This window comes from Mustela nigripes, chromosome 4, assembly GCF_022355385.1.
Source record: "Mustela nigripes isolate SB6536 chromosome 4, MUSNIG.SB6536, whole genome shotgun sequence".
Classification (NCBI taxonomy): Eukaryota; Metazoa; Chordata; class Mammalia; order Carnivora; family Mustelidae; genus Mustela; species Mustela nigripes.
The window spans coordinates 177,777,455-177,792,647 of record NC_081560.1 but is presented as its reverse complement, the minus strand read 5'-3'; the positions used below and the strand labels follow the sequence as shown (position 1 = coordinate 177,792,647).

The 15,193-nt window shown below is 48.7% G+C and overlaps 1 protein-coding gene across 4 annotated transcripts in view; it reads left to right on the top strand.

Moving 5' to 3' along the window:
- The window catches only part of GFRA1 (GDNF family receptor alpha 1), a 205,153-nt gene that overhangs the window by 176,260 nt on the left and 13,700 nt on the right, over positions 1-15,193 (top strand). For all 4 annotated transcript variants that reach the window (XM_059398666.1, XM_059398669.1, XM_059398668.1 and 1 more), the window contains one exon: positions 1,067-1,248. In XM_059398666.1, coding sequence (XP_059254649.1) covers positions 1,067-1,248 — 182 coding nt within the window. The remainder of the gene's footprint in view (positions 1-1,066; positions 1,249-15,193) is intronic.

Below are 15,193 nucleotides of genomic sequence, written 5' to 3'. Positions count from 1 at the left end.
GCTGAACTTAAAGGATAACAATTTTAGAACAAAATGTCACTTCTAAGAGGAAGATTAGGCTTAAATTATTCTGTCTTGTATATCGGAAGATGCCAGCTAAGAATCATATATTAACAATTTGCACATTCAGGTCTCAAATGGAGGAGTTTGATTTCTTATACAATGAATATGAAATAAAAAAATTCCTAAAGCCAGGCCAAATCCCCGAGGACCTGATTAAAAACTGTTTTTAATTCATTTTGGGGAGGGGAACAACACACAACCAATTTACTCTTGCCATAAAAACAATCTAATCCCATGAAATTGTAATAAGCTTTTAAAGTTTTACATTTTAAACTTTTCATTTCAGCAGGGCTGCTCCTACCTAATTATGCAGATTTTGTTTGGAAGACTGGGGGCAGAAAGGAAAAAAATAATCTTACTTAAATTTTCACTATGTATTGATGAGATTTGGGGTAGATTTTTTTTTTTTTTTCTTGTAAGGAAACTAGTTGCATCTGTACTAGTTGCATTTGGCTCATAGTAGCTGCTCAGAGCCTGTGCCGGGTGCTCTATGGTAGTGAGTCACGTCTTTGGCTGTTTGATTTTACCGCCTGCCAAATTAGCGTGGGGGTCACCAAGTTGCCTCATGATTAGGGCTATGTTACTTTAAAAAAAAAAATCACTAACTAGTTTGCTTTTAGTATAGTATTTTAACAGAGTACAGGGATGTTCTTAGAAGATCGTGATCCCCCAAAAACAGGTTCGAGGCTGGGTTTCGAAGCACTTGACTGATGAGTATTTCAGGGCAAGGACCTTGCTCAGCCCCTGGTACATAAAAAGGAACATGATCTGTCTTGTGCTTCAAGCATACCGAAGTGTCCATGTCGGTGTTTAATGAATGAATTGATTTTTGAGTACCTGACCCAATGGCTGGCTCTCCGCGCGCGGAGGGATGGTTGGGTTTTGTTCAGGGAAGTCCAATACTGTAATCAGAATTTCTAGTGTGCCTCTCTGGCTTCATGTATCCTGTCTGTTACATTTGCTGCTTGACTTTGAAATTGGATTTCCTCCTGTTTTACTGCAGAAAATGCAATTCAAGCCTTTGGCAATGGTTCTGATGTGACCGTGTGGCAGCCAGCCCTCCCAGTTCAGACCACCACTGCCACCACCACCACAGCCTTCCGGGCCAAGAACAAGCCCCTGGGGCCAGCAGGGTCTGAGAATGAAATCCCCACTCACGTTTTACCACCTTGTGCAAATTTGCAGGTAAGAGCGGGGACCAAACTCCCGTTTGGAGCTCACTTGCGGGGGCGGGGGAAAGCAGGGACCAGTTTCCTGCAATGCATTTAAAGATGGATGGCTAATGAGGGAGGGCTGCTTGGGTTTGAATCTTACAAGTGCATTTAACCACGATAAATGAAGATTGCGAATCGCCGCAGAGCGGGAGAAGGACAAACTCTGGGATTGACTTGCATTTGCTGGGAGTGTGACTTTGGTCATTGGGCCTGGAGCTGGCCTTGGTGTCTTCACCTGTAGAAGGAGGGGGCTGGGGTGATGAATCTTCAGGCCTTCTATTTGTGGAGCGGCAGAGTCAAACTGGGATCAATTTCTTTATTATGCTTATTCTGTGTTCCCCCCAAAGCAGCAGCCTGTTGAAAGAGAAAGTACTCTTGGGTTGGTCACCACCAGTATCATTTAAACTTAACACAGAGAGTGTAACTCTGTCTTAAGGTCACCAGGGGCACTGTCACTAGTGAGGTGTTAATTCCAAGAGTTCCTATGGGTTCGTTCTTCCAGAAGCAGAAGAAAACGTTTTTTTCTGAAGTCAAAGGAGCTGGATAGAGCCACCCTGCAAAGCCTCTCGTGGGACTGGAGGCCAGTGAAGAGTGGCCAGGAGACTTCCTTGGGGTTAATCCAGAGCTCCCAAGGGCAGAACCACAATGGCATGTGAACAGTGGTTTCCTGCCTTTAGTCAAAGCGGAGTGTTTATTCTGCCTTTTTATTGATTTTTTTTTTCATAATAACAACTATTCAGCTACTTACTTAGCAAGACATTACGTGTTTATATGTTTGCAAAGTCTCTTCACACACTTTAGGTCTCCGGCCGTTACCCTCCTGACGGCTGTGGGAGAGTAATAGTGTTACTGTCGGCCTCGTGCTTGCACTGGAGGGCTCCAGGGCTTGGTGAAGTAACACTTTCGCGGGAGCCCGCAGAGCTTGTGAGTCACAGAACCGGTGCTGGGAATCCAGGAGACTCCCGCTGCTTTCATGGTTCTTCCTGTATTTGGGGGGAAGGAGTGACCGCGTGGTGATCTCTGCTTCCTGTCGTGCTAGGGGAGGGCACAGGCGCCGAGCACTGGCTGTCATTTCATACTGGTCACTGGAGTTTATTCTCTTTTCTCCCCACTCTGCTGCCACCAAGGACCAGGCTCACCGGAAACCTTCTTTGGCCAATACCTTCTTAACTCACAATCCCCTTTGTTCCCTATAGACCCTATACCCTGGGGCAGTTCTTCTGCTTCTGATTGGCTTGCGGTCTCTCTTCCCCAATGTCTCCCTTCTTGGATGTCCTGCGTGCCGCTCAACTGACGACTGATCTCTGTCCCGTCCCCCCATGTCCCAAACCCTGAGACACACTCACACACACACTCACACGCACAGCACTAAGGGGGAAGGTGGGGAGGGGAGCCACATGGCCCAAGGTCAACCAGATATTCTTCATGCTTCTGAAGCATTTCCTGAGCATGTCCCATGTCCAAAGCTCTGTGCGGAAACTGCTAGAAGTAGGATGCTTGGGCAGTATTACAGCCTCTAACTGCTCCCTCTTGCAGCAGAGCCCTCAGGCTTGGGGAGGGGAGGTGACTTGCACAAAGCCCCCCCCCCCCCCCCGCCATCCTCCACCCCCAGCCAGGGAGAGGAGAGTCTGGAGCCAGACATCGCACCACAGACACAGGATCTGTTCTTTGTCTCTGGCTGGTCCCCGGCGTCCTGCTTCCTCCTAGGCCAGCCTGCTGCTCTTACTGGGTCCACTTTGGTTCTAGCGTCTGTAAGACAAGTGGCCAGATGAGAGATAGGACCCTGGTGTACTTTGGTGATAAGACTGGGCCAGAGATGGCTCCTTACTGGTAGAAGAGGCAAGCTCTGGCCATGGCAAAAACCGGGTTCTTTTCTGCAGGTGTCTGAGCGCAGGGAGCATGGCTGTGGGGGCAGTGTTTATAGCCTGTGTATCAAGCTCCTTCGGTGTTTTGGAAACTTCATGGGGATGGGCACTCAGAAACAATTCTCTCCTCAGTGAACTTATAAATAATGCGCAGGATGCAGCTTGTCAACATTTTTGGGACGTCAGACCAAACGAATAGATGACGCTTCAGAAGACTAGCCGTCATTGGAAATTCTATGAAATTAGTCTTCTCCGTGAGAGAGGACTCTGTCAGCCATAAGGAGACACTCTCCCCACCTCCCTGTGCCTCTGCTACTGCCCCCCCCCCCTAAAAAAGTGCCTGGCTTCTGCTTCCTGTGGTGCCCGCATGTCTTGGCCCCACAGTATTGTGCCTCGAACACAGCTCTGCCCAGCCACCCCTCCCTGTCAGGAGGACTCGGTGCTGCCGCAAGGTTGCCCTGGCAACGTCAGGGGACACATGAGCTCTGTTCCCGAGAAACAACGCTTTGCCTTCCCCTGTATTAGTGATAGGAAATCTGCCTCTTGAGTAGAGGGGCAAAGTAAAATTAAAGCATGATGTTTACATTGAGGCTGCTAGTTAACTTCTCTGCAGAGGGCGAAATGGCAGTGGGGGTTGACCAAGGAGTAAGGTTGCAGCCATACTTGTCTTCCCTGGGAGACACACACACACACACACACACTCCACATAAGTTGGAGCTAAATGGCATTTCATTTCTGGGGAGCCCTTCAGGGTTCTACCAGACCTCACCTTTCCTCTTAAGGAAACGGCCTGTTTGAACCCATTTTTGCACACGTGAAGCAGAGAGTGAGAGCTTGGGCTCTGCAGCCAAGCCTGTGTTCAGACCCAGGCTCTTTTCCTCACCAGCGCCCGGGCTTCTCTGAGCCTCAGCTTTCACAAAACTCAAGGATGGTCGAGCTGCCAGAATGGGGGGGATTAAATGGGGGTAATACCTCAGGGCCTGGGGCAGAAGGAATACTCCAGAATGGTACTTTAAAAATGTCCCATGTGATGTCTGATCACCAATCAGTTGGCCATTGGGTCTCTTGATAGCAGACGGGTGTTGGTGTTGTGCCGGATTTACAGACATCCTTCCCTGCTACACATAAGGCAACAGAGTCAGGGAAGGGCTGGCGACTTAACCAGAATCACACAGTAGTTCTCTGGAGGGCCTGGGATTGCTGCCTAATGGCCGGTATACTTCCACCTTATTCCATGACTTTGGACAACCAACCTGGGCTCTTTCTTTGAATTAGAAATGGACAAAAAGGAGGAAGTAAAAAAACGGAAAGTTATACAGTATTTGTCTTTCTGCATTTGGCTTATTTCACTTAGCATAATGCCTCCAGGTTCCTGATCTCACTTCCATGTAGTATCTGATAAGGTCAGATTTTTTTTTTTTTTTAAAGATTCTATTTATTTGACAGAGAGAGATCACAAGCAGGCAGAGAGTGGGGGGGAAGCAGGCTCCCCGCCGAGCAGAGAACCCAGTGCGGGGCTTAATTCCAGAACCCTGGGATCATGACCTGAGGTGGAGGTAGAGGCTTAATCTACTGAGCCACCCAGGTGCCCCAAGTTCCGATTTTTAAAGCGAGGAGAATGGTGGTTACCAGAAGCTGGGCAGGAAGGTGCCGCTCAGAGGGAACAGGTTTCAATCACGTGGATGAATGGGATCTAGAGCTCTAGTATACAACATGGTGACTACAGCTAGTAATAGTGTATCGGATACTTGGATCCTGCCAAGAGAGTACATCTGAATTGCTCCCACCCTCCCCCAAAATGGTAGCTACCTAAGTGATATGTTAATTAGCTTTACTGTGATAAACTTTTCCTCAGATACACGTGTATCAAAACATCAGGTTGTAGTCCTTAAATGCATACAATTTTTATTTCTCAATGTTACCTCAGTAAAGCTTGTGACGGGGGAAGAGGATAGAAATGGCGGCAGGGCAAAGCTCCTTGAGAGGGACCATGTGCCTTGGTGCTTCCTGAAGGCAGCCATTCAAGTCATAGGGGAAGCACAAAGCTCATGCTTTAGGTTGGGGTTATTCATGCAATTCCAGGAGACAAGGAATAGGAAAAGACTGAAAGTTTGCCAGTAAAATTTTCACAGCTTGGCGATGTCTTTTGAATGACCTATCCTAACAACGGTAGAAAGAATCACTGGAGGCCAGAGGATGGGGGGTGAGGGAGTGATAAGAGATGGGCCTTCACCCCGAGAACATGGTCCCTGGCACTGATTTAGGACTCTTGCTTTGGAAGAGGGCTCCCAGGAGATTCATTCTCCCTATTTGTCCTTCTTCTGCCTGGCTGGCTGTCTCCAGATAAATTACCATTTGCCAGGGGGTCCTGGAAATATCTTACAATGGCGTTTGTCGCAGCTGCGTGTGTCATTACTCAGAACAGAACTGACTTAAACCAGCTTGGGATCCATAGGTAGCAGATTTGGAGAAAGTCAACTATCTTTGGCAGCTCTAAAGTTCACTTCCCTCGAGAGGCACCCTCCTGTAATATTTTAAAATATACAATAATATGAGGAAACTCTTGGGGACTTGAATTCCTGTCTTAACATTTGAGATAGATTTCCCCTTTGGAAGGGAAGAGATAAGAATAAACATTTTCAAAAGTCGGCTTCGAAGTGTAATAATCAACAGAACTAAATGCATTTCTTGTGGGGAAATGGGTGGCCTTGGGTGTGGGGCGTATAGGACTCTTCTTTAGTTCCTGTGAAAGGCTTGCCTTTAAAAAAGGAAAGTTGATTGATTAGTATAAAATGTCATAGAAATGTCCAAGTGCTCACCCCCTGAGGTGATAAAATACCAGGTTTTGGGTAACCCGCCAAGCTCCCATGTCAGGATTAATTGGCAGTCATATTAGTAACAAGCATGACGCAGGCTGTGCTATTGTTGGAATATCCTTTTGAATTGTACAAAGTGGTCACATGAAAAACAAAGGAAGATTAAAAATTCTACCAATTATTTCATCTTCTGTGCACTTGAGTGATCTGCTAGCTGGAAAAAGCTCAGGATATTTAAACCAAATGGACTGTACTCGTCGCTTATTTAAAGTAAATATCTTTGGGAGATGTAAGTAAGTGTTGGAAAAATCCCTACTTTGCCTCATTGTACACCACTTAATTCTGGAAGCTTAAAGTAAAGACCCTTTAGAGTGACATTTGTAGGTCTTGGATTCCGTGGTCAAACAGGGGGCTAGAGCCTGAGGAAGACAGCCCAGGGACCGTAGCCGAGGACGCTGGGCAAAAGGTTGCTGCCTCTGCCCCTTTCCGCTTTCCACTCTGTAGGGCTGTGATTGAGAAGAGAAAGTCTGGTAGCCTGGGGAACACACAGTCCGATCCAGGGCTGGCGGGTGGGTAGGGGAAAGCTGTGAGCAGTTGGTGAGCTCTAGTGCACGGTGAGAGCCACGACCAAAGTCCGTTTTTCTTAGGAGCCAAAGAAAGCTTCTCTGTGGAGAGACATGGAGGGCCAGAGCTTGTAGACCGATCTCAAGTAGGGTTCCTCCCCTCTCCCTAGTGGGACTTTTAAGGCCGCACTCTAGAAAGAAACCAGCAATGTGGTTTTCTCAGACACAGAAGCTATGGGAGCATCTCCAGGGATACTCTCTGTGAGAAGGCTAACTGCTGAAATCACCAGTGCCGAGGGCTGCTGTTCTCTTTCCCACCGATCACCCATCATCTGTTTTGATGGTCAGACCACGCTGGCCCTAAGAGCCCCACAACAGGGACACTACTGATCCTCCCTGGCTGTGGGGGCAAAGACTTTGAGGTGAATGTTTTTCTTGGAGCGGAGAACCTGCAGCACCCACTGGATTTTAACTCCTGGCCTCCTTGACTGGAACCAGTTCTTCTCTTCGCAGAGCATAGTCTGAAGCTTATAGAAATGGGCTGGGAGGGCACCTGGGTGGCTCGGTGGGTTGGGCCACTGCCTTCGGTTCGGTTCATGATCTCGGGGTCCTGGGATCGAGTCCCGCGTCGGGCTCTCTGCTCGGCGGGGAGCCTGCTTCCTCCTCTCTCTCTCTCTCTCTCTCTCTCTCTCTGCCTGCCTCTCTGCCTACTTGTGATCTCTCTGTGTCAAATAAATAATAGGATCTTTAAAAAAAAAAAAAAGAAAGAAATATATTCACCAAAATATACTAAAAAAAAAAAAAAAAGAAAAGAAATGGGCTGGGAGCTTATGGGATGCAGGATGTTTACCCATTGGTAAGAGGAGCAGAGGGCAGGCAAGATTTGCCCAGACATTTAACTCCTACATATTAGAATAATATTCAAATATTTAATTAGAATATTAAATATTAGAATATTTAAACTTATCTAGACCTGAAACAAGACTTTCCATCCCGGAAGAACAGCATAACCCTCCACTGCCTTAGGACCTCGTCACCTAAACAAAGTCTCTTTGTACCTGATAGGGTCAGACCAGACCAGAAATGATTTCAAAGCTCTTCCCAGGGCCAGACCCCAAAAGTTCTAGATGCGGCGGCAGGAAGGCAGTCATCCAAACCTGCTCAATACCCAGGACTCCTCTGGCTGTGACCAAGTGAAAATTTTAAGTGTCGAGTTTTAAAAGGAAAGCTGCCAATGGGTGTTCCGTAAATCATTTGTGCCAGCAGACTGACCCCATTATGTCAGCTAATCCTGGAAATACAGGAGGTAAATTTAAATCTTCGAGCATGAAGCACTTAATCAATATTCTAAATGTTTTTCTTGCAATTTATGCTAGCAGAGCAATGGGGTGCTTTGGCGTCCTGTTAATCTTCCACTGGAGAAGAGGCACTTGAGAGCCAGGCCAGGGTGGTGGGATCTTGCCCTGGGTGATTGGTGGGAGGGCGGGAAGCTGGGGGGGAGGGAGCGAGGTGCTTGCTTCCACACTAGGCCGCTGGCATGGAGACGCTCACCGCTGGACTCAGTCCTCCTACGCCAGCAGGCAGAGAGCCTCCCTGGGGCACCTCTTCGGTGCTTTCCTTTAACCTGTGGTTGACAGCCCAGGAGGGGCTTTGCTGGGAAGAGCATGAGCTTTGGGGGTCAGATGGACTAGAGTGAGAACCCTGGTTCTGTTCCTGTTGTTCTGTGATCTAGGGCACATTTCCTACCTTCTCCGAATGTCTGCTCTACACTGTCACCTGCTTCCCAGATCGGTTGTGAAGGTTCAGACCTGGTTTCCCTTATGCAAAGGGCCCAGCATGACTGTCCAACCCTCTCCACGTGGTTAAGGGGTTACCACTCTTAGCGTGATTCATGAGCTGTGTGAGCGCTTTCTCTCTGGACCCTGGGACCCTAAAGGAAGGGCTCTTCCCAGGGACTGGGAGTCCATGGAGGAAAAAAGATGGAGCCGCTTTCTTAGATTTTAAGAACCGTGGGAACGGGGTGATACCCAGCTGATTCTAAGAATTGGTCATTGTCAAAAGTCCTAAGGACGGAGGGAAGTACAAGTGTACTTTGGAGGAAGGGAAACCAAAAGGCAGGGAGAAAGGACAAGGTGTTGAGGCTTGTAACAGTTCCCAACTCCATATCCCCGCGCCCAGAAGGGTCTCCTAGGAGTGTTACCCTAACAACCAGCTTCTTGATGGTATGACTGGGGCCGTGACAATAGTCAGATCTTGGTCCGACCTTGGTCCCAGAGTGGGACTGTCTGCCAGGGGCTGTTGCCACATCTCTTTAACCAGCGCTGACCTTGGGAAGATGTGACACGGCTGTAAACAGGAAACAGTCGTAGCTGCAGAAAAGATAGTGTCTGAGAACCAGCTTCGCATCCCAGCCTCTGACCCCAGGACTTTGATTCCTTCCCACGTCTGCATTCTGCCAGTATTACTATTTGCTTCATATTTATCTTTAAACTCAATTACTAGGGACGCCTGGGTGGCTCAGCCAATTAAGTGGTTGCCTTCGGCTCAGGTCATGATCCTAAGGTCTTGGGATGGAGTCCCGCGTTCGGCTCCTTATTCAGCGGGGAGCCTGCCTCTCCCTCTGCCCGGTGCTCCCTGGGCTTGTGCTCTCTCTCTCTCAATCTGATTAAAAAAAAAAAACAAAAAACAAAACCAAACTCAATTTCTAGATATACTTATTTATATGAACACCATAATTTTTAGACTCATCCAAAGCTGTTAAATCACATGTGACATATACATGAGTCAGTGTGCTAGTTCTCTCTACATAATCCATATAAATATTAAATTTAAAAATAAATTTAAATATTTAAATATTAAAATTAAAAATGTTAGTAATGTCCCTTACATAGTGTCACAGACAACAGTGGTCCCCAAAGCCGCCTCTGAGAAGCATTATAAACCATCGAATATGACAGAACCCAGAACTATTTGCTCTGATAGTGCACATCAGCGCTAGTTCTTATGGTTGGATGTTAATAAAGCAAATGTGTATATGCTCTCCCCACGAGTCGATACTGTTCTAAGCACATTATGTGTATATAGAGTCACTCCCTCAATCCCCACAGTAACCTGATGAGGTCAGTACTGTTATTATTCCCATTTGTTCCGACAATAGGCCTGAGACCCAGAGAGGCTGGATCGGGAGAGGGGTGCGACCAAAGGAGCATCTTCCCTTCTATGCGTTTTAAAGGACTACACTGTGTTACCTAAATCAGAGCACTTTAGCTTTCGGTTTCTAGGTAACATTATTCACTCAATAGAGATGAAAGTCAGTCTCTACGTTCTTGCGCAACATCTGGCAGATGGAGGAGCCAGACTGGTTCGTAAACCGTCATAAAGAAAGGAAACATCTATTCTGACAGCAACCGGTGTCCCTGGAACTCAGGTCTGATGCCAGCTCTCAGAGACAGCACAGACGCCAGAGGTTAAGGGCACGGTCCCCAACAAGACGGCCCTGACTTCAGGTGCCAGCCACACTTCAGGGATTCCCCAGGCCACCAACCAGCTACAAATTCAGGGCTTCCCAAGACCCTTCACATTCAATCCTCTAGAATGACTCAGAAGTCAGGAAAGTACTCTGCTTAGGATTACGGTTTTATTATAAAGGAAACAGATCAGGACTAGCCAAATGGAGAGATACAGAGGCTGAGATCTGAGACAGTCTCCGGGAGAGAGCTTTTGTTCCCTCTCCCTGTGGGGTTGGTACACTGCCCCCTCCCAGGGCATTGATGCATTCACCCACCAGGGAGCGCCACTGAGCTGCAGTGACCAGCTTTAATTGGGGTTTCATTACACAGGCGTGATTGATTGAGCCATTGGGCCTGTGATTGAATGCAGTCTTCTATCCTTCTCTGCTGCCTGGAGGTCAAGCAGTTGGGGGGACCTCGCATGATTCAAAGCCCCAGCCCCTTGGCCAGTAGTTGGTCTCTCTGGTAACCAATCCCCAATCTCATTACCATAAACACAGGTAGGATGGGAAGGGCTCATGAATACCAAAGGCACTCCTATTGCTGAAGAACTTTCAAGTGTGTACAAGTTTTCTCCCAGAAACCAGGAACAAAAGTTAGCCAAATTCTAATTTTAATTCTAGGACCAAACAGTGAAACTTCTCATAAGAAAGTTGGAGTTGAACTTCTAGCGTGGGCTCATTTCCCCCACTTGCCCCACTTGGGCAAACTACTTAGCTTTGACTTCCTCATCCCTGAAGTGGGGATGGCCATGGCCGCCCAGGAGGGCTGGAGCTTCCTGGGCTGTTACAGGGATTCGGTGCGATCCTGTGTGTAAAGTGTGGCGCCCAGCTCAGAGGAGATACCGTGTAAGTCTTTATTCTTGTAAGTTTTGTGATGCTTTTGGCCCTTGGATAGCACTGGTCCTTTTTGTCCCATCTCCAGTCATAGAGAAACGCCCTGAGGGGACCGGGCTGCGTTGTGCATTGCCTGATGGGTCCCGTTTTCCAGTGGCTTTGCACGGGTAGCACAGGCTTGTTAAGGTCAAGGAAAGGTGAGGTCTTGTCAGGGTGGTGGTTTGGAAATATAATTTGGAGTCCGATGCTTCTCTGTTCTTTCCAGGAGGTGGACTGTGTGCCTCTGCACTGATCTTAGAAACTTCAGCAAGGACCGTTGGGTGATCTCTTGGTCAGGAACTGGACAGTTCCCCCAGATCAGACTTCCTCAACCTGGGCCCTCTTGACATTTTGGTCTGGAAATTCTTTGTTTGGGGCTGCCCTGTGCACTGTAAGATGTTGAGCAACATGCCTGCCTCCGTCTTCTAAATACCAGTAGCACTTTTTCCCTATGGTGACAACCACACACGTCCCCAGACAGAGCCAGATGCCCCCTAGAGGGCAGAATCGTCCCTGAAGGTGGACCACTGTCCGGGAAATGAGGGCTGCCTCAAAGACCCCCTTTTCCTTTCTATAACAGGGGAAATTAAGTTGTTGGAGAGTGTTTTCAGGTTCCCTGCATGGTAAGGGGCGTGTGGAGATGGGAGAGCGAGCAGCCTCACTGGACCAAGTCTTCCCTGGGTCGCACAGGCAAAACAATGGGAAGGGGCAGCAGTAGCCACCAAGTGCCCATGTTGGGATATTTAAGTTAATTTTCCCAAGGCGACACTGTTCTTGGAGTGGGGCCTGTGGAGGTACTGACTGAGGCTCTCCGCTGGCTTCTCGTCATCCGAGGACCTGCTGGTCTCCCCAGCCCACAGGGCCCCGCACACCCTCAACCTTCTGACGAATGTGTTCTCACCACTCAGCACCCTGGACGAGCCACCCAGAGGGGACATTTCAAAGGAGACTTTTGCCAGCTGACCAGAGTGGGTGGAAATGTGTATCCTCCACCCCCTTCGGGTTTTGCATGTGGACCCGGGACATGGGGGCATTCGGGGGGGCGGCGAGGGGAGTCGAGCAGGATTGTGTGGCCCGTGCCAGACCAGTCACCGCCGGCCCGTGCCAGAACAGTCACCGCCGAGCTGCAGCTCGTGTGCGGAATCTAAATGACTCTGGCCACACAGATGCCATTTCCTGAGCCTTTTGTTTGAGAAAACGACCTTGGTGCTGCCTGTGATGTGTGGTATTTGGTTTATGGTCTTTGTCAGGTCTCCATCATTTCTGGCTATTACAGAGTATTTTCTAGCCCCCACCAGCATGTCGGTCCCATTAAAAAAAAAAAAAAAAAGTCCAAATGTTGGCTAGAGCTACAGTTCCTTTGCATAATGCTCAGAGCAAGTTGATTTCCCCCACTCTGAAAGAGATGAGCTGCAAGGGGTCTTCCCTGAGCAGAAGTGCTAAGCCTCAGGGGTTCCCCACCCAGGCTGCTTCTGGGCTCCCCTGGAAGCCTCAAGGCAGAGCTCTGGACCGGGCTGCTAAGTGGCCTAGAGGCCCTGCGTGATGGGCCCCACTATTCCCAGCGCAGAGAGGCCAACAGCGGCCTCCTGGGACTTAATCTTCGCAGCGCCAGGTGCCAGCCGACGAGCTCAGAGGGGAGCTACCTCCCAGAATCCGCCCACGTTAGCCCTGGGAGGAAAGAGGCTGTTGTAAAAACAGTTCTTGAAATAACTGCTTGTAGAGCGTTTTCAAAGCCTTTCATCCAGGAGAGTGCTTGAATTCAGAGCTCAAAAATTGGGGATGACTCCATGAAGGCTGCCACGCAGCCTGCCGACATGCGCCTTCTGTAGTGCATTCGAACCCCATTAGGCACGGAAGCTTGGAACGTGTAACTGGGACCAAAAAGACAGACGTTTCCTCTTGGGAGTCAGGCTCCGCGGTGGGTAGGTGCGCACATGGCCCATCCGCCGACAGCAGCGTCGGCACCCCTAATGGTGTGCTCAGCCCCCGCAACGAAGCACCCATGCTGGGGGCTTCAACCACAGATATTTATTCCTCACGGCTCTGGGGGCCAGAAATCGGAGAGGAAGGTCTGGGGGTCTGGTTCCTCCTGAGGCCCCTCTCTGTGGCTTGCACATGGCCACCCTCTCACTGAGCCTTCACGTGGCCTTTCCTTGTGCCTGTGCATCCCCAGCATCCCTCTGTATGTCCAAATCTCCCCTTCTTTTAAGGACACCAGTCAGACTGGTCTGGGACCCGTCTCATTTTCACTGAATCGCCTCCCTAAAGGCCTGACTTCAAATCAATTCCCATCCGGAAGACCTGGGGAACAGGGCTTCCGTATATGAGTTGGGGGGGAGGAACCCCATTCCGTCCATAACATATGTGGGAGGGGCAGGTCCTGCATAACTAAATATTTGACAGTTTAAAAATCTCATTTATGGGGTGAATTTAAAAATTACTGTTGCCACAAGCCTCCCTGCAATGCAGTACACAGGTTCTGCTGTCTCTTGTGTAGACTTTGAACATGAGAGACTCCCTCTTGGCTGGTCCTCTGGTGGAAGGGACATGGGGAAAGACCCTCCCTGGGGCAGAAGGGCCGACCCGCCCAGCCTGCCAGTGTCCCCTCTCGTAACTGCTGTCACCGACGAGCTTCTGCAAACTTAATTCAAGGAATGATTTTCTGTGATTGGCATGTTTGCATTGTAGCAAACTTTGGTTGAACATATTGTTAGAATACACAGTACTGTAATTTAAGATTATTTTATCAGCAGTAAAGGGTTTTATAATTCATTTAAAAAGTTGTAATGGGCTTGAGCATCTTCAGTATAGTTTAATAATATAGCGTTTTATAGCCGGCTATAAACTTTCAGATTACGGTTTTAGCAATTGTGCAATTCTATTTTATAGTTTAATAATTGTTCAAATGAAGGAGAGTATAAGGTTCCTAAAAACCAATTTAATGACTTAGAAAAATAGCCTTTATCAAAATCTAACGTATATCTTTAATGAACCCAGATGTCACCTTTTCGACGAAGGTAGATCATCGCATCTATTTTTCTCAACCACAAAGCCCTCCAAATTAAGCACACAGAGCGCTGTATATGAGTTATGTTTTTTCTCCTTTAAAAAAAATCTTTTTTCCCTAATCTCCTACAGCCAGAATAAGTCTATTTGCCAAGCGCAAGGTGGACACCAGCAAGGCCTGAAGGGCTTTAGCAGGATCAGGGAGTAAATTGGTTCTCTCTTGAGAAAGTTCTTTGTTTTACAAAAGACCCTTGATCACAGTGCTTCAACCCTGGCTCCTGACTCAAATAAAACCCCGTATTAATAATGCCTCCAGATAGCCCAGACCTCACCATTCTGTGAGTGTGTGGCAAAATGGGAAGCCCTACATTATACCATAATTGTGTACTGTTGTTAAGAGTAATAAAAGTATTAACATATAGCATATAGGCACTATCTCACGTTGTCCTTGGAATTATAGTTCGTGCTGTGGAGTTTCTGGGATTTTCCAGGGTTATGTGGTCAGACACCTGAAACCGTTAAAAGAGGAGGCTCCAGACGAGGCACACAGATAGTCACCATGGAGCACACCCTGGGACCACGGTCCCAGGACCCTTGGGTGCAGTGATCCTTGGGTGGACCAGCTGTGGGTCAGGGCCCCGTCGCAGAGAAATGGCACAGGATGGAAGGAAGAGCCCACGTGGCCGGAGTCCTTCCTGGTGGGGGTGCGGTACAAGGACTTGGGGCTCACCGCGCATTTCCGCTCTGTTAGCCGCAGTGGCTGCGACGTAATGGTGGAGAGGCTGACTCTGAACCGCCCCCTGGGCCGGGAGTGGGAGGGAAGCTCCTGCAGTGGTAAACTCTCTCTGGCATCACCCTGAAATGACAGAGGCTCCTTTTCCCTGCTTCCCACTCAGTTCCCCCTTCTTGGTCAGCGCCAGAGATCTTCTGGCTGAAATGTGGTGCTGCTTGGCAACAACTGACGGCTGTCTGTCCCAAGGGTGTCTGGGTAGCCCGTGCCAGGTCACCGTCACATCAGCAACGCTGCCCACAGGTGGCAGGCGTTCTTGCTGTCCTAGGTGTCACCTGCCGTCTGTACCCATTCTGTGCCCCAGCACGTGGCCTCCCCGACGTTATAACAAGGGGGGGAGGCAGCACTTACTGATTCTGAAGTCCGTGGAGCACGCAGGCAACACCATCTCTCAGTTTATACCCAAACCAAGCTGGCTTTGCGATAATATAACCCAAACATGGAGTGTGCTGATGCCCGATGAGGGACCATGCGCACAGTAGGCCTACAGCA